Genomic DNA, 19,226 nt, shown 5'->3' with positions numbered 1-19,226 from the left:
GCATTATGATTAGCACTTTTAAAATATCTCATTTATAAATACAATAATTTTCCATTTCATATATACTTTTTATTTTAACATTACCTTGAACTTCTTAAGAAAATAAATTATTGACAAATTAATGTCATTATTAATGCCTAGTAATGTAAATTTGGTACACACACACATATATGGGAGAAGACAGAAAAAGATATTGAGAGAGACAGAGACAGAGACAGAGACAGAGAGACAGAGAGATGAGGTTGAGTTAAAAATAAAATATGGAATCCTGATCTCATCACTTGTTTCTAAGGCAGACCCATTTGAACTAATTCATTTGAAGAATGAATTAGAATCCCATTAAACCTAGATGAAATGGGTAAGATTTTGAAACAACACTACTTATTGTAGTTTTTATTACATGAAATTTAATCCATATAACCTCATTTACATTATAAATTATATAAATTTAACTAAATATTCAAATTAATTTTAAACTAAAAAATATTTTTAAAGTTCCTATTATAGTCAATACAGTATGCTAGGCATTGCCAGATTGAAGATAGGTGAATTAAAGCATTTGCTCTTGTGGAATTTTTGAAGAATGTAAAACAAAGACACAACTGTCAACAATAGAAAATGGAGTATGATGAGTTTTTGAGGTGCACAAATAAAATGCTATCAGAGTGGTAAAGGAGAGAACATTTCAAGTTGTCTGGATCAAGGATAACTTCATAAAGATAATTCCTAGCTAGGTCTTAAAAGACAGTAGGCAAAGATAAAGTGGTGTGTAGTGCATTGCTACCATCTTAGAATCTGAAAAGATTCTTACCATATACTCCCAGTTCCACATTTTTCACTGGACTGAGACCAACTGAAAGATAATGACAGCTTCCTAAAGTAACTGGTAGTTGTGCTCCAGCTTACACACCTTCAGAAGGAGACTAATTATAAACATCTTAAAGATCACCAGTGAATTACAGCTGGGAAGCATTTAGAGAAAGAATTAAATGATATACTCTTAGTTTCCTATATGTTAATTGGTTCTGCCCTAAAATGTTTTTTCTTTCTTGTATCACTTTTTCTTGTTCCTATTTACAAGTAATTGATTTTATCTTGGAACTGCATTTGTTCTGTACCAAATATGCTTCTCCTAGAGAAACAAATTCTCACATCAGTTATGCTCAAAAATGTCTCATGTTTTTGTTTTCCTAAAATATGTTTTAAAAGAAATTTCTTCCCCATAACTATGTGCATTGAGCTTTCTATGGAAAATCTTTATGAATTGTTATCAATACACAAATTCAATGCCTATTGTAATATATTGAATAGTTTTCCTCATTACATATAGTTGAAAAACACCAAGAAGGGAAAAAAATATGTATGGTTAAAGAGCTAATTTACTATGTTTTCAATGAGCTACTTAATAAAGACATGACCAAATAATAATACAAATCTAAACAACAATAATGCATTAAACACTTACTATATATGAGGCAATGTGATAGAACTGAGAATGCTAAGGCAAATACTACTTTAAGGCTTTAAAATTGCTTTGAAAATTGTAAGAGTGGCTACTGCTCTGTGGGGCAGCTGGATGGCACAGTGGATAGTGCACCATCAGTCTGGAAGATATGTTCCTGAGTTCAAATCCAACCTTGGATATTTACTAGCTGTTTTTGACCTTGGGGAAGTCATTTAGCCCTATTTGCCTCAACTCCTCATCTGCAAAATGAACTAGAGGTGGAAAAGATAAACATGGCAGTATCTTTGCCAAGATATCCCCAAATGGGGTCATGAAGAATTGGACAAGATTGACAGAAATGAACAATTACCTTTCTGTCTCCCTTCTCTTCCACAAAGGATTTCTTGTTTCTAGTTGCTACTTGTTCCAAACTATGTAATATCAAGCAAATCATTTGAGTCTCAGGGCCTTAGTTCTCTAGTCTATAGAATGAACAATAAATAGTGGGCTATATGATTTCCAAGTTCTGCTTTAGCATTTTGACTATCTTCTAAAAATATAGGAGAATGTTCTCCTTCCATGGTTTATCTCCTTAGGTCTCTGTGGACCATAGTACACGCAGACATATCCATGTTCAGTATGACAGGGACCATGTGTTTTGGTGGGGGATAAAGGGCATTGCTGACAGAGGATCAAATCTCACTAATTTATAATCATTTAGTAGAGATTCCATATTTATGATAATTCTCCTCTCTACCTTATAAAATCAAATTACTATTTTCCTACACTATGTAAGTATCCTTATTATTTGTAAAGAAATTACAAAGAAAAAAGATTAAACTGGCAAAGGACTTATAGTTAATATATTTTAAGCAAACTTGAACTTTAAAATTAATAAAAATAAATATTACATATAATATAAAATTTTACATATACTTACTGTTATCCATATTAAATCTACTCTCAAGTTTGTGGCCAAACCATCCTGCTAACCTAAAATGTAAATAACAGCATTTTAGATGATTTAATTTGACAAAAGCCCTAAATAATATATTTGCTTATTATGTTCTTGCCCAAAGATTAAATACCATTGGGAACAAAGTAATGAAACACTTATAAAATGAAATCAATTCTTTAAGAAAAAAAATAACAAAATATTTTATTTTACAAGGTACATTATTTATAAGAAAATAAATTATAGAATTTAAATTTGTGAAATTGCTTTGAATTTTTAGATGGAATTAAAATTGAAGGCATTATTATTATGTGTTTTACATGTTACCTTTTAAATAGAAAATAGCATAAAATAATTGAAAAAAAATTCTTTTAGCTGAAAATAAAATCAAAGACAAGAATAACTTTCAACATTTTTATTTTAGAAGTACAAAATGAAGTGATTAAGCAAGAATGAATGAACTTGGATACCAGAGAAACCTCAATGGATAATAAAAATCTAAGTATTATTCTGTTGTAAGTTTTTGCATTTCTATGCCAAATTTTCCAAAGGAATACATTACTTTCAAGAGCTTTTTAAATTTTATTTTCATGACTAGCATAATCTAACTTTTGTTTTTTATTTTTATAGCTTATATTTTTATCTTTCTATTTCAATGTTAAATCTCTCCTGTGAAAATAAAGCTATCTAAAACTGAAGGATAAAGGGAGATGGAAGAAATATTTAATTATAACACTTTTTGTAGATACAAATCTACATCTATAATTCAAAAGATTAAAGCTATTCTAGAAATACATTTGAAACTCTTCCTTGAAAGTTACTATATTATTGTTCGAAGGTGAGATCTTGACTTTTCAGTAGTTGAATTTATGTGAGGCAGAACTGACAGTTGCTGGTCTCACGATCTCTTCCAGGATCATCTAAGTCCAGTGGCAGGACAAAAGTCAAGACTACTAGAAATGAGGTGCAATTAATGACTTTGGTATATTTTGTGTCTGACTAAGCTCTAAGCATTCAGTAGCACTTGCTTTAGCTGCTTTTATGGTTATTGAAACAAATTTTTCTCATTCATTTATTCTGACAGATCAAGTCTTAGTACACTTGGGGGAGACATCTTCCATAATTCATCAATGGCATTGTGATCTGATGTTTATCCTAAACCTCATTCAGTCCCTCTTCTAAGACAGTTTTAGTAGGGTATGGCCAGTGCTCATACTATAGCTTTTTGGAGCTACAGGTGAGAGTTGGGTGAGATTTGGCCACCAAAGATAGACAAGCAGTACTGAAAGATTTTGACAAGCTCTCACACAAGACAAGAGGTGCTAGTCTTCCCTAAATACTACGTGTCCTCCACTAAACTATGTATATTTTTGAGTGAGTAATATTACTACTGGATCTATGCCCTAAATACATCAAAGAAGAAAAGGATGCATATGTACAAAAATATTTATGGTAGCTCTTTTTGTAGTGGCAAAGAACTTAGAGAACTTAAAGCTTAGAGAGTGTACATTAATTAGGGAATGGCTAAAAAAAACTATGGCAAATGAATGAGTAGAATACCACTATATTTATGGTGATCAAAGAGTTTCAGAGACCTAGAACTCTTGTATGAAATGATCTAGAGGGAACTGATCAGAAACATGAGAACTACTAAGATTGCCATAAAAGAAAAATTGTGCATTTTGATCAGTTTAATGATTCCAACCATGATTTCAAAGGATTCTTAATGAAAAATGATACACATCTCCTCAAAGAATGATGATAGACATCTATGCAGAGTTAGACATGCATCTTTGGATATGGCTAATGTAAGCATTTGTTTTGCTTAACTATATTTACTTGCGCCAAAGATTTTTCTTTTTCATTTCTTTCCCCTCTCTACACCCAGGGTTTGGGGAGATGGGAGAGGGAAAAATAAATGCTTGGTAACTGAAAAAAAAATTAAAATTAAATTTGACAGGATACGGATGACATAGTTAAAAGGATGTAAAATGGCCAAGAAGGTAAGTGGAAGCTAAGCCTTTTTTTTTTTTGGTCAGAAAAAATTAACATGATAGATATATGTCATGTTTAGAGTTAATTATACTTTAGAAATTTAAATAAAGGAATAAAAATATTTGTTTAAATAAGACAATTATTCTAAATAGGCCCACATTCCAAAAATTATATGATTCGTATCAGTTTAGTATGTGTATAAGCACATATTTTCTTTCTTATTGCATTTGAAGTTTGATTAAGCTGAGCCTATATATGCTGGAAAGCTCCATTTTATAAATGGGTAACAAAATAGCTCACACAAGTCATCCAAGTTTTGCTTTTTCCTTGAAGTGTCCTTCCTTTGCATATTTGGCATGGTATTTTCCTCATTAATTATTATTTGTATTTATATATGGCTGCATGAACATTCCACTTACTTAATATTTGTTATTTATGAACATATGAAAACAGTAACAGAGGGAAAACATATATGCCTGTAACATTTTGCTATAACAAATGTTAAAGCCTGTCATCTTAATTCTTCAATAAAAAGCAGATAACTCCTAATTTTAAAAAAATACACCTGTCATTAAACTAATTTTATATACTAACATTTCCTTTTCTGTTGCCATTTATACATATAAGTATAACATAATATATGTACTATAACAATAATATGGTACACATGATTTGTTTTAATATGTAATAAATTATAATAAATATGCTCATCCAAGAGAAACAAATTCTCATATTAGTTATGTCCAGAAATCTACATCTCATTCTTTTTTCCCCTCCCTTTCACTCTATATCCCTTCCCAAGAAGGCAGGTAATATGATATAGGTTATACATATTTCCCTGGTTGTTATGTGGTAAAACATGTACAAATTGCTAACACTAGAGAAAAATCAATGAAGGAATTATGATACATTTTAATCTACATTCAGACTCTATTTGTTCTTTCTATGGCAATGGGTAGCTTCTTTTGTCATGAAAAACTTCTCAACTGTAAAATTCAGATAAAAACAGTACTTATCACTTGGTGTTGTTATGAGGATCACAGGAAATACTATTTATATAGTGCATAATGCAATGCCTGGCACAAAGTAGGCACTATATTATGGATTCCTATTTCCTTCTCTTCTTCCATTTCTCCTTGTAAACACCTTGAGAGCAGGGCCTGTCTTTCCCCTTTCTTTGTGTCCCCAGCATTTAGCACAATATCTGACACTTAGTAAATTGTTATACACATATAATAAATGCTTATTGACTGATTTTTGGATGAAGACTATAAAAAAACAAACAAGAAAAGAGTCCTCAGGATGAATTATAAATATTTTGTTCATCTGCTTTGACGTAGCTTTCCCTATTTCACTGTAGAGTCAACAATTCCCACCTCTTGTAGAACACAAAATGATTTTAACTTAAAAGTTTCTGATTTCAGATACTTCCAGGTCCAGATGGCTCCAGAGTAGAAGCAGAGCTTGTCTCCTCTCCACCAATCAAGACACAGTGCCTCAAAATGACAAAACCAAAGTCAAATGCGCAAAGGAGTTCCACCATAGGGCACAGCACAGAATGTAGGCAAAGTTAGGGCATTTCCACACTAAAAGGGGATGAAATTTCCACCACCTAAGGGTGAGCTCATCACCCCTCCCCCACTTCACCTTCCTTTCCAGAGGCTGAGGGAGCATAGGACAAACTTCTGAGTTCTAGGAGGGAGGCTGGCTGAGGTCAACACAGACTTAACCCTAAGACAGACTAGATTCAGCACACTGGGAGGCTGAGGAAATGTTGAGATAGGCTTGGGAGCTTTCACAGGCAGGGCAACTCAAAGCAAAATGACAAAGAGAACTGAAAAAAAGCCCTTGGGCAAAAACCTCTCCAGAGCTCAATACAGAGTCTTGCCTACACTCCATATCCAGACCTCTTTCAGGCAATCTTTATATTCTCAGGGTCTGGACCTGCTCATAAGTGCAGCAATACTAGGGACCCCAGGAGGCTGAGAAAACATGGAGATATGGTGTGGAGCTTGAGCAGAGAGAAGTGACTCAGAGCAAAACACCACAGACAACCAAAAAGTAGCCTGTGGGTAAAAAAATTCTCCAGCACTCAATACAGAGACTTGCCTACACTACACTACACTACACTACACTACACTACACTACACTACACTACACTACACTACACTACACGACACTACACGACACTACACTACACTACACTACACTACATCCAGACCTCTTCCAGGCAATCTATAAATTCTTAGGGGCTGGAACTGCCACTAAGAGCAGCTGGACACTGCTGAGGACTGGGAAAAATATCCTCAGGGCAAAAACCTCTTCAGAGCCCAATACAAAGATCACCCACATTCCTCACTTAGATGTCTGACCAGGAAGAAACAAGGTAGTGGTAACCAACTCCCAGGAACTAAAATCTACAAACACCAAAACAAACAAACAAACAAACAAACAAACCAAGCAACCAAGAAGCAAACCTTAACCCTTGATAATTTTTTTTATGCAGAAAAAAAAAACAGACCAAAGAAGAGACAGCAGAAAATGACAAACATTTAAACACACCTAAACCTTTGAAAAAATGGAAAAAAAGTTCTTGAAGACTTTAAATCTGAGATTGTGAGAAAAATGAAAGAGATGTGTCAAGAAAGGTGGGAAATAATTCAAAAGGAAAATAACAGTTTAAAAGACAGGATCGCCCACTTGGAAATTAAAACCCAGAAATCAAATGAAATAATAAGCTAATTGAAGACTAGAAAAGCAAGGTAGAACAACTGAAAAGGAAAATAAAAGCATCTTAGATGCTTTAGATGAAAACCAGCCATTAAACTAGATTTGGGCAAGTAGAAGCCAATGATCTCACAAGACAGCAAGAAGTAATAAAGTAAAGTCAAAAGAATGATAGATTAGAAAGCAACACAAAACATCTCATTGAGAGGGTGGTTGACCTGGAAAACAGATCTTGGAGAGACAATTTGAGAATCATGGCCTACCCGAAAACCTGGAAACAACAGAAACTTTGACATCATACTATAAGAAATTATCCAAGAAAACTGCCCTGATATTCTGCAACAAGAGGGCAAAATATATATTGAATAAGTTCATAGATCACCTGCTACACTAAATCCTCAAAAGATACCCCCCAGAAATGTAATTGCCAAATTCAAGAGCTTCTAAGCTAAGGAGAAAATATTACAAGAATCCAGAAAGAGACAATTCAGATGTCAAGGAGCACCAATCAGGATTATATAGAATCTGGAAACCTCCACACTAAAAGACCACAAGGCTTGGAATACAATACTCAGAAAGACAAGAGAATTGGGTCTATAGCCAAGGATCACCTACCCATCAAAAATGAATATATACTTCCAAGGGAAAGTATGGGCATTCAACAAAATAGAAGACTTCCAAATATTTGTAAAGAAAAGACCAGAACTAAACAGAAAATTTTGACATAGAAACACAAAAACCAAGAGAAACATGAAAAGGTAAATAAGAAAGAGAGGAATCTTTTTTTTTCTTTAAGGGCCTTAATAAGGCCAAATTATCTATATGGAAAATGTTATTTGTAACTCTCAAAAGTTTCTGATTTCAGAGGTATAGACAGGTTGGCATAAATAGTGCTAAAGCAATATATCTCTGACTTAGACTATTTTCATGCATTGCTAAGGTCACAGAATTTATTACCTTGTGGCCACTATTATAATAATCCTGATATCTGTCCAATAAACATACAGTCAATCAATTACCAAATGTCTTTACAATTTGGTTGTAACTTTCAGAGCCAAGTTTGGCCCCAACAAAAGGATTAGAAAACACATTCTCCTATCCCATCCTCTCTCCTCTCTCCTCATCACAACCTTCAATCTTCTATGAAGAGATGGGAGGCTATGAGTATGGAGCCTATAATGACAAACTTTTCTAATATGTTATTTATTTTTACTGAAATGCTTTTCTTCATTTCCCCCCAAAGTTGTAAATAATTATTTGCTAAGAAGAGAAGGGGTAAAAGATACAATATGAAATATTGATGAATTTAAAAGAAAATTCTATCAATAACATTTTATTTTAAAAAATAGCAATGAATAACATCATATTCAATTTTTTTAGACTTTTCAGTAAGTTGAGTTTGTTTTTATAACATTGCTAAATTTTGACTTACTAGAGACAGTTTCTTGATGGGCCTCTACAACTTAGGACCTAACACATTCTCCAAATATGGAATTCAGAATACTCCTCGCTCCTTATTATCATTTTCATTTTAACTCCCTCAACAACCATCACTTATCAGTCTTTCCTTCTTTGAGGTAATGGTATCCAAGCTTATCATATCTAAATTCTTCTGAGTATTATCTACCAATGTTTCTGCTTGCTCAGGACATTCTCTTTCCTTCCTCAATGGATTCAGTACTAGGATCACTATCAGAATTATAACTCCTGCCTCTATGTTAGAGGACTTTAGTATTCATATTGATACTCCTCTAAATATATTCTAAATTATACTCAAATCCGATGACCTACTTCTCTTTTCCAATTTATCTATATTCAGAGATGATCAGATCTTAGGCTTGATATTATCCATAAGTATTCAACTTCCATTCCCATGAACTATAAAATTCTTTTATTGAACCATAAACTTTTATCATTCCACTCTCTCCTATTCCTTATAACCCATAAATCAATTCTTCACCCTCATTTTGGCATCAAATTCTTCTACCCCTCAGTTCTGTCCCAGGCCAGCACACTCTAGTATTGGCTAAATTACATACTTTCTCTGACATTGAACATTCTTTGAAAGTTCAGCTCTACATTTTTGTTTACACTCACATTTCTGAAGTTTTTGTCCTGTAGGTATTCACAACTTACTAGAGCACTTTCATTCTTGTTGATGTGTTCTCTAAACAGAGGTAGAGAATATATGTCATCACTATTCTGAGTCCATTAAATATTTATATTCCATCATCTAAACTGGACTCTTGGTGAACTAAGGCAATCCTTTTAGATATACCTAATTGATTAGGTCAATCAGTGGAAATTCTAAGCCTTTTTATGTCTCTTGAAGCTTTCATACCTTTCCTTCCTTTCTCTTAACTGAGGAACTCATTTCAGTTCACCATAAAAATAGAGAACATTCCCTGAAATGATTTCATTTAAGCAAGGGAGTCTTTTCTATATATCCTGTCCCTATTCTCCCATAATTCAAAATCTTCCCTTATTATTTGGCAACTTGTCTCATGGCCAATTCATCCCCCCTCTATCTGAAGCCTAAAGTCCACCCATATCTATATCTTTACTCACAATTGTCAGTATCTCTTCTACCTTTCTCAGCTAGATTCAGGGACGTATCTCCTTAAGTCCTCTGAAATGATAGGATGGGATGAGGAGAAAGTGTTCTATATGTGTGGGAAATAGTCTGTTCAAAGTATGAAGATGGGAAAAGGAATGTTGTGGGGATAAATACCTGAACAGACACTGGCACATCAGTTCCCCTTATACCTACTCTAGCAAACACCTAAAAATAGCACACCAGGTTGAATAATGAGATCCAATGTAAAAGAAAAGTAAGCAATTTCTTTCAACCTAGCATTTCACAAAGTCAGCCAGAAGCCCATGGGCAAAGCCAGTGCTAGCATGTACAGATAAGTTGGTCATGTCTCAGCTAGATCAGAGGCAGGTCATGGGCACATGCAGCCTGAATTGTTCCATATCCAAAGGCATCAAGAATGAAAGGTATCTCTATAAAGGTGTACGTTAGTTAGAAATCTACACTAAAGAACTTTGAAGTCACCAGATTAAGGCTATACCAATATAAGCACAATAGGCTTCAGACCAGGACACTCTGAAGTTGAGGTTCTTAATAATTTACACTCTGAAATCAGAGAGGATCCTGAATAACAAGTGCTCTGAACTGCAAAGATCCTGGAGGGATTAATTCTGTTAGGTGGAGGTGAGTGCAAAAATATTGGGGATCCAAGTCTAGATCAAGCTGGGCTAGACATCCAACTCAAAAGCATCATAGGAGTTAAAGCCTAGGCTTGGCACAAAGCTCCAGTTTGGGAATTCAGTCTGAATAGTTATAAAAGTATTAAAAACTTGACTACTCTATGTGTGTTTGTATGTATAAATATGTGTATCTATCTATCATAGCTTATAAGATAAAGGACCAAATGGTATCCAAATAATGGACTACCTGAAAATTCAATTAAACCAAATAGACACTGATGACTCCATTAGACAGGAAATAATATTAGCACAAAATCAAAACACTGAAAAAAGAAGAAAATTTAAGATATTTAATATAAAATAACTTACCAGGAAAACAAGTCAAGGAAAGATAATTTAAAAATCATTGGATTTCCAGAGAACGAAAAATTTAAAGATACCTATAAGTGATACATACTTTTAAAGAAATAACAAATGAAAACTATTGCTATCCATTAGAACTGGAAGAAAAAACAAGACATAATAACAGACTGTAAACTCTAGAAAGAACATCTCAAAGGATTTTGACAATATTTTTAATGCAAAGAACATCAACAAATAAATCTCCAAAGAGTTGAAAGTTATTAACAATCATGAAAGAATATCACTAGTCACATGAAGGAAAAAAATCGCTTACAATATAAGTAATATAAAAAGAACAGAAACTTGAGAATTCACTTACAACCAGGGTGTTTCTATGCTTAGAGGTCAGTATTGAAGGGGTTATGGAAAGATAGGTATACTGATGCTCTGTTGATGGACCTATGATTTCAGCTAAATAAAAGTACAAAGATCTAGTAGACCTGGAGGGTAAATACAAGATAGGATTCCCTTACCACTTCTGAGAAGAAAATACAGAAAAACTCTCAAGAATAACACACAAAAAGCTACAGTTTCCCTATTAAAGAAAAAAATATTTCAGACATACAGAAAGCAGTTCAATCATGAAGGAACCACATCTAGGATCACATCAGACCTGGAAGCTTCTACTTTAAATGACAAGACATCTTTGATGGAATACAATATTCTAGAAGGCTAAAGAAATGGGCTCCCAGCCAAGACTAACATTTCTTGAAAGGCTGGGTAATATCTTATAGAAAAAAATATTTTATAGAATAGAATACTTTCAGCTAGCACTGATGAAAAAACCACAGCTGAGTAGGAACTTTGATATTCAAATACAAGAGCCAAAAGAAACTGCAAACCTGAGATCACAGAAGAAGAATGAAATAGAACTTGGTAACTGACTATTATATTCCTGGCACATAGTCAACACATAATAAATGTTTGCTTTTTCATTTATTGATATGGGGTTGGCAAAGGGAAGTGAGAAGTAATAGAAAGGGAGGAGTAAAAAATAACTTCAATGTTGCAAGTCTAGGACCAGAAAGATAAGGGTGATGTTGATGGTGATTGGGAAGATAGAATGAATCCTTTATATGGGAGGGAAGATGAGAGCTATATTTAAACTTCAGGTCTTGTAGAGCCGAGTGAAAATGTATAAAAGGCCCACTTGTGATGTCATTTATAAATCTGGGAAACCAAAAAATGGAAGGATTTTATGAGGTGGGGTTGGTCAGCAGCTAATAGTCAAATATTTCATCAATGTTAATTCTTATTTAAGCACAATTACAAAAATAAATTATGTAGATTGAAAAGATACCCAGGAAAACTTGCATTATACTCTTTTCCTAAACTCTCTGAAGAATTCACCACTAAAAAGCAAGTTCTCTCTCCTTATTGATGTCTAAAGTTTATAAAATTAAGTGACTTCTCAAAGCAGGTATAGCCATCCGATAGTATATATCTACAATTGTCTTTTCTACTGACTTAGAGGAATTTTCATGAGTACCAGAAAAGGACTGGATATATAAACCTCAATGTAGCATTTCTGTCTCTGGAAAAGCTCAAACTAAAGATATGCCCTGATAGGTAACAAAAGAAGTCTTTGGTTTGGCTTTTTCCTAGAGATTACTAGGAGAAGGGCATATTTAGAATAAAATTTCTCCTAAGAAAATGTACTGTGTGTTTTTTTGTATATTCTGAAGATATGTACCAATATGAAAAAATATATACATTAAAAGGAAGTTCTATCAAATCACTTGTTCCTTTGATAGTCAGTTCAAACCTTTAATGGACTTTCTAAAGTACTGTGTATTCATTTTTTTAAACCTCCCAGAATAAAAATCAACCAGAGGACTGATGATTATTCTAAAATCATCTTAGCCCAGCATTTTTGTATCAATCATGAAAACTGACAGTGGGCTAGCACTCTTCCCCTCCTTGTTAGAACAAAAGAGACCCTTAATAAAACTCACTGACAATCAATGTGCTTTAAAAAGTACTTTCCATCTGTGTCCTTCAATCAAGACTTTATGAATATGGAGAAGCTGTGAGATAATTTTAGAGGCTAGCACCCTGAACAAAATTATCCATAAGTCCCACCCTCATCACTCACTCCAGGCCACTCAGAAATTCTGACAATTTATGAGCTTGAAGCTAGATCCTTTTCTTTTGAGGACTCTGAGAACTGAAAGAGCTCTTGGAAAGGTTTGTAGGTTGGCTAACTTGAGTAAATAAAATCTCTATTCAGAGTCATTCAGCCAAAAACCATTGCTGGACAGTATAAATAGGGGAAACAATAAAAGGGATTTTAATAACTCACCTAGTCCACATATACATTTATAGAGACTCTGCTTCAATACTGAAGTATTTGAAACACATTCGAGAAAATTCAAAATATCTTTTAAAATGTATCTGTAACTGAGCATTATTAAATATTCCACATTCTCAAATTTTTATAATCAAAAATTTTCTCCATCTTAAAAGGTCATCCACTATTATTTAAGTTCATTCCTATTAATTTTTAAACTGGTTAGTGAAGATTCATAACAGTTTGCAGTCACTTATGTAGTATCCCTTTCACATACTTGACAGCTGCTTTAAGTGAACAAAGGTAGAGGGAAAACCATAATCAATAAAATCACTTAATCACATTTATTTTCACATAATATTATTCTTAAAATGGTGCTGAAAGAGGGGGAAATTCAGATGCTCCAAGAAAAGGTCAAATGAAATTTGTGCAGAACAGTTTGGGTAAAAAATGATTAATGTAACAGAGTGGCCCTGACCCCTAATTTATTCACAGGATTTATTGGCAGGAAACCCCTTGGCATAAATACTGGGTCAGCAATTTTGAACAATAGCCAAAATGTACATAATACTTTGAAATACAATATGAAGTGAAATGTGTTGCTACAAATATAATTCAATAGACACCAGTGTGAAGAAAATATAAAGGAGAATTTTGCAAGTATCCAGTGCATTAAAACAGTTTGGGTACTCTGCCTTAACACAGACTAGCCTATTCTGCTTATTTCTTCCTCAGGCTGCAAATTCAAGAGTTTTTGATAAGGTTCCTCTTACCTGGAAAGCTCTATTCTCCTCTATCCAAATGTTACCCATTCTTCAAAATAGAGCATCAAGATTCACCTCTTAAAGAAATCCTTCCCATAGCACTTCAAACCACAGTGATTTGTCACCTGACCTTTTAGAGAATTTCAAGGAGCACTTATTAAGAAGCTTCAGTACCAAATATCTGCATCAATCTTCTGACATTTATTATGTATTGCCTTCTCTTGTCCATGAATTTTTTTACTTGCAAGTGGTATATCTCCAGAGTGAGATTTAAGCCTCTTGAAGACAAAAATTCAGTTCAGTTCAGTGTTTTTTAACAAAACTATTAAAATATCTACAAGTTTCTATGATCATCTCTAAGAATAAAAAAAAAGAAAAGAATCCAATTTTTGCTTAAGGAGCTCTATTATCTTTGGATGGTGGGAAGTGGAGGAAGAATAACTAAACATGAAGGTTAATACAGAGTATATCCAGCATCATTCAGTGGAAAAGACCTGGATTCAAATCCTATCTCTGACGTGTATACAAGCTGTGAGACTTTTAAAAAGTCACTTAACTTTCTGGTCCTCACTTTTCTATAAAATGCAGGGGTTGAACTCTATGATTGTTTAGATTTCTAGCAGCTCTAGGCCTATGATCCTATAATATAATTAAAAAATAATTTAAAGAGAGGGGGTAAATTTTATTTTTATTACCCATAGTATGTCTTAATGCTATGTACATAATTAGACATCAGGAAATATTTTTAATGAATTAAGCATATGATTAACATTTCCTGTGATTTTTTTCCAAATAATATATGTATGTATATAATGGCATCATCCACACAGAACAAATACAATGGATATTTTAAAAATATTTGGTTATTTTAATCAATGGGAGAGGCAACACATACAAAGAAACTGAAAAGGGAGTTAGGAAGGGGAGGAGAGAAAGAATATTTTGCTTAGAAATATGAGGAAGTCCTTCAGGCAGGTGGAAAATTGTGAGGTATGTATTGTGTGGCAGAATGATCAATAAATATTATGCATAATATATGCTTGAGTTGACAATGTGTTTTTTTTTTTGTGGAAAAATAAACATTCTGATTTAGGTACCAAAAGGAACAAATTGTTACTACTACTCATATTGATAATTCACATTTATAAAGGGCAGCAAAGTTTACAAAAAACCATCTTTGCAACAACCTTAGTTAATAGGTAGTCCTTACATAATAAGGTAGGTAATGATTATGCTAATATTGTAAATTATTTTCCAGGCTTCAAATCATAAAAGGGATAATATGATCTGTGTCAGTAGAAAAAAAGGGAGAGGATTAGGGGATAGGAAAAGATTTGAAATATTTAATGAAAACAATTGAACAAAAGCAAAGGCAGACAGGAAGAAATTTCAGGAAAACTCAAAATAACTCCCATAACATTCTTTTGCCAAAAGTCTTCTGTGTAAAATGTTCTAAAATTAAGAGTACTAATATTTTTCATCTGTTAGTTAAACCATGGCAGGAAAGAGAGAGTAATACTAAAACAAATATTAAATTAAACATCCATTGAACTGATTATCAGATGATTAATAGATCGAGTTTAAAAAGTAAATCCAATGGGCCTCAACATTTAAATATCAATTCAAAGGTTTAGAAAACAATGAAAAGATTCATCTGAAATAACTTGTTTAACCACTAGGTGTCATCATTGTTTCAAATGAAGTAAAAATTCTTTTAAGCTCTTGCAAAAAACCTGTAACTTCGATAGCAGTTAAATTCCACTCTATTTGATTATCCAGCATACAGCAAATTGTTCTGCATTTAAATCAGGTATAAAATTGAATACTTTGACAGAGACAAATTTTCTTTATTCTCATGGACTTTTCAGACATCTAAAAAGACTAAGTGACAAAAGAGGAAAGAAATGAAACTATTGTATATTAACTTGAAGCTTTCTTACCAGTTGACCTTGAAACCATAATAAATATATCATAATTATGAATAATTAATGAAAAAGTTAATTACTCAATCTGAAAAAAATTATCTCGGTTGCTATTTACTGTCTTCCTTGACAAGATTTTTATAAACATTTTATTATATCAATATAATTTTAAAATATTATTTTTTACTTTTTCAGTTTTTTGGCCATCTTATTCAAAGACACCATTACTGGCAGTTTATTTCTTTACTTTGAATTGAAATAAATAGGAATAAAATGGACAGAGCCAAAAATGAAAATTAATGCCCTGGGTGTTCTTTTGTTGTTGTTTTTTTAACAAAGCAAAATATAGAAGTATTTAACTCTTTTGAGCAGCTTCATTCCTTTCCATATAAAGTTTGAGAATTTGGTAATAGTTTTACTTCCATTGTCAGTGGAATTTTTGGATGACAACAATATTTCTATTTCTTTTTTTTTTAAACCCTTACTTCCTGTCTTGGAGTCAATACTGTGGCAGAAGAGTGGTAAGGGCTAGGCAATGGGGGTTAAGTGACTTGCCAAGAGTCACACAGCTGGGAAATATTTCTATTTCTATAGATTCAACTATGTCTTATTGAAGAAATGGCCCAAAGATAATGGCTTTCACTTGAGTTATTTTCTTTTCCCATTACTTATTGTTCTTCTGTTTGACTCCTAGCCCCTAACAAAAGGCTTCCTTTATTTAATAACTAAACCTATTTTCAAAGTTAAGATTTCTTCAAGAAAGAACAAGAACTCTGAGTATATAATAATTAGTCAGATAATCCTCATTACTGGCTTGTAAGTTCTAAAAAATCATAAAGCATTACCACAGAAAAGTAAACTAAGCAAGCTTTTTTAAAGTAATTCAAAACTTGTTCTGTGATTTCGCCTATTTTTGACAATTCAAAAAATAATTTTTGAATTTTTTATTATATCCTAAGCAGGAGAGATACAAAAAATAGAAATGTAACTGTCCTCAAGTATCTTAATATGTCCCTGGGGACAGAGAACATATATTCAAATGAAGAAAATAAAATTAAATAGGAAAATGGACTCTTTGTAAAGTCTAGTCTTTCTCCATATTAAGAATAGAAAAGTAAGATGCCTGACATTTCTTTGATTTTATTATACATGTTATGTATAAATTAATAAATATTTTATAACATGCTATATTATGATCTAAAATACAATTAAAGTATATATTATTATATATCAAATTCACTGTCTAAAATATGATTCCCATGTTCAACATTCTTCAATATCTCCCCATTGCTTTTAATTTTTGCTTCCAAAGATTACATTATCCTATCAATGTAAATATTCCCCCAATGATTGCAAATCATATCTAACTCACCTTTTTTCTTCCTGGGAAAATATTGTTCATTTCCTCTCATGGTCATTTAAATGTATTTTCAATTTCATAACACAAGCTAAATGACAAGATTGCAGGGCTGCTGAATGGAAGGGTGAGCAAATGATAGGATTCTGCAGAGATTGAAGGAATCGTTCTTATTACAGGAAGTTTCAAGACTCTAAAAGCAGTTTAGAAACAAGAACAACAAAATACAAGTATCTCTTCCTTATCACAACTTTCCCCATCTTCATTTTGGTATGTTGCAGGTCTACCTAAGAAATTAAGTAGGGATTTTGGGGGAGTTTTACAGAAGCTGCAGGTGACATGCCAAGACCAGCAGATGGCACAGAAAAAGTTTAGAGACTCAGATTTGCATAAAATATATGTACAGAATTTTACAATAAACACCCTATATAAGAAAAAGAAACATTTAGACTTTTTTGAATGCCCAAAATATTATGGGAATTTAGCAGATCATCCCATGCTGTTCTGATCCCCCCCCCCAAACCTCTGATGTGGAAGAGATAACTATATTTTTTAGTTGGAAAAAAGACACAGTAAGTAGCATTCAAAACAATGATCAATTTGATCAGGTTTTTAACTTCATCCTAACTCCAATGATCTTCCACAAACTGGAATATATGGCCAATTCTGTATTTTATCAATTCATTATTACTATATGCTATGTTTGACTTGCACTATCTGTCCCATAAAGTTTTTGAGTTTTTGAGAGGAAATACTTTGTAAAATTTTAAGTGCTCTATGAATATATGTTTATAGGGATATACGATCATGTGGGGGAAGTTAGGTGGTGCAATGGATAAAGGAACAGGACTGAAGTCAGGAAGACTCCTCTTTGTGAGCTCAAATCCAGCTTCAGTCACTTATTAGCTGGGTGACCCTGGGCAAATTGCTTAACCCTGTTTACCTTAGTTTCCTCATCCATAAAATGAGATGGAGAAGGAAATGGCAAACCATTCCAATATATTTTCCAAGAAAACCCCAAATGGATTCACAAAGATTCAGATATTACTGAAATGACTCAACAACAGTAACAGGATCATTTGTAACCAGGAGGTGATAGGATCATAGATTTTGAGCTAGAAGGGACCTTACAGACTGTTTCATTCAAGCTCTTCATTTAATTAACAAATGAAGAAACCAAGGCCCACAGAAGTGAAATGATTCATCCTAATTAGTGTTTAAAGCAGTATTTGAATACAGGTCTTCCTGCCAGGAGTTACCAATCCACTCATTACACGATTCTAAGATATAAAAGATTATACTCTTCTGAGAGTTAAATGACTTACTTAATCAGGGAGTTATTAAATGTTTAAGGCTGAATTTGAATGTGTAGGGCTTCATGATTCTAAGTTCAGCATTGTAGCCAATATTTCATAAAGCTGCCTTTAATATTCGTCATTCTACAAGAATTCCTACTGCTAGGTTTTTGATAAAGATTTTGGTCCTTTCCTTTTCTTATTTATTTCCTTTATTTTTGGACTTTCTTTGTTTTCTTTCATTCTACCAGCAAATAAATTCAATCCTTCCATATCCTAAACATTCTTACCTACAAATCTGTTACTTCCTCAAGCTATCATTCTATTTTTTCTCCTAACCTTTCATACTAAAATTATATATTTTTAAATCATCCCAGAACTTTTGCCACAATATTTGTAATATGATCTTACTCTTTAAGTTCTTGTAAACTGGCATTAGCCTCCAATACTCTCCAAGACTTTTTGAAAGTTGCTAATAATTTTCTAATTGTATAATAAGATAGTTTCTGACTTTTTGAGGGGAATAAGATTTTTCATTATTGTTCCTAAATTGGCTCCAATAATTTATTTCCTAGTAATTTGCTTACTTCTCTACCAATCTTGTTTTCTTCATTGGTTCCCCTTCCTTATCCAGCTCCCTGAGCAAGAATCCTATCATTGGCTCCTATATTTTCTTTGTCAGTAACGTGTATTTCTATGCCTTTGATTTTCACTTCCTTGCAAATCAATCCCAAATCCATACCTCTAAGCTGTACAAACTTTCCTCTTTGAGATTCCATGTTCAAAATGTCTGATGTAATAAGGATACATTATGTTTTCACATCTAAAACTCATGTTTAAAACTTAATTCTCTTCACTTTAA

At 32.9% G+C, this 19,226-nt stretch overlaps 1 protein-coding gene across 1 annotated transcript in view; it reads right to left on the bottom strand.

The window, feature by feature from the left end:
- The window catches only part of KYNU (kynureninase), a 147,296-nt gene that overhangs the window by 9,690 nt on the left and 118,380 nt on the right, over window positions 1-19,226 (bottom strand). The window contains exon 11 of the mRNA XM_001371076.3: window positions 2,385-2,437. Within this exon, the coding sequence (XP_001371113.1) occupies window positions 2,385-2,437 (53 nt within the window). The remainder of the gene's footprint in view (window positions 1-2,384; window positions 2,438-19,226) is intronic.

Source organism: Monodelphis domestica, chromosome 4, assembly GCF_027887165.1.
Source record: "Monodelphis domestica isolate mMonDom1 chromosome 4, mMonDom1.pri, whole genome shotgun sequence".
Lineage (NCBI taxonomy): Eukaryota > Metazoa > Chordata > Mammalia > Didelphimorphia > Didelphidae > Monodelphis > Monodelphis domestica.
This window is presented reverse-complemented; position numbering and strand designations above follow the sequence as displayed.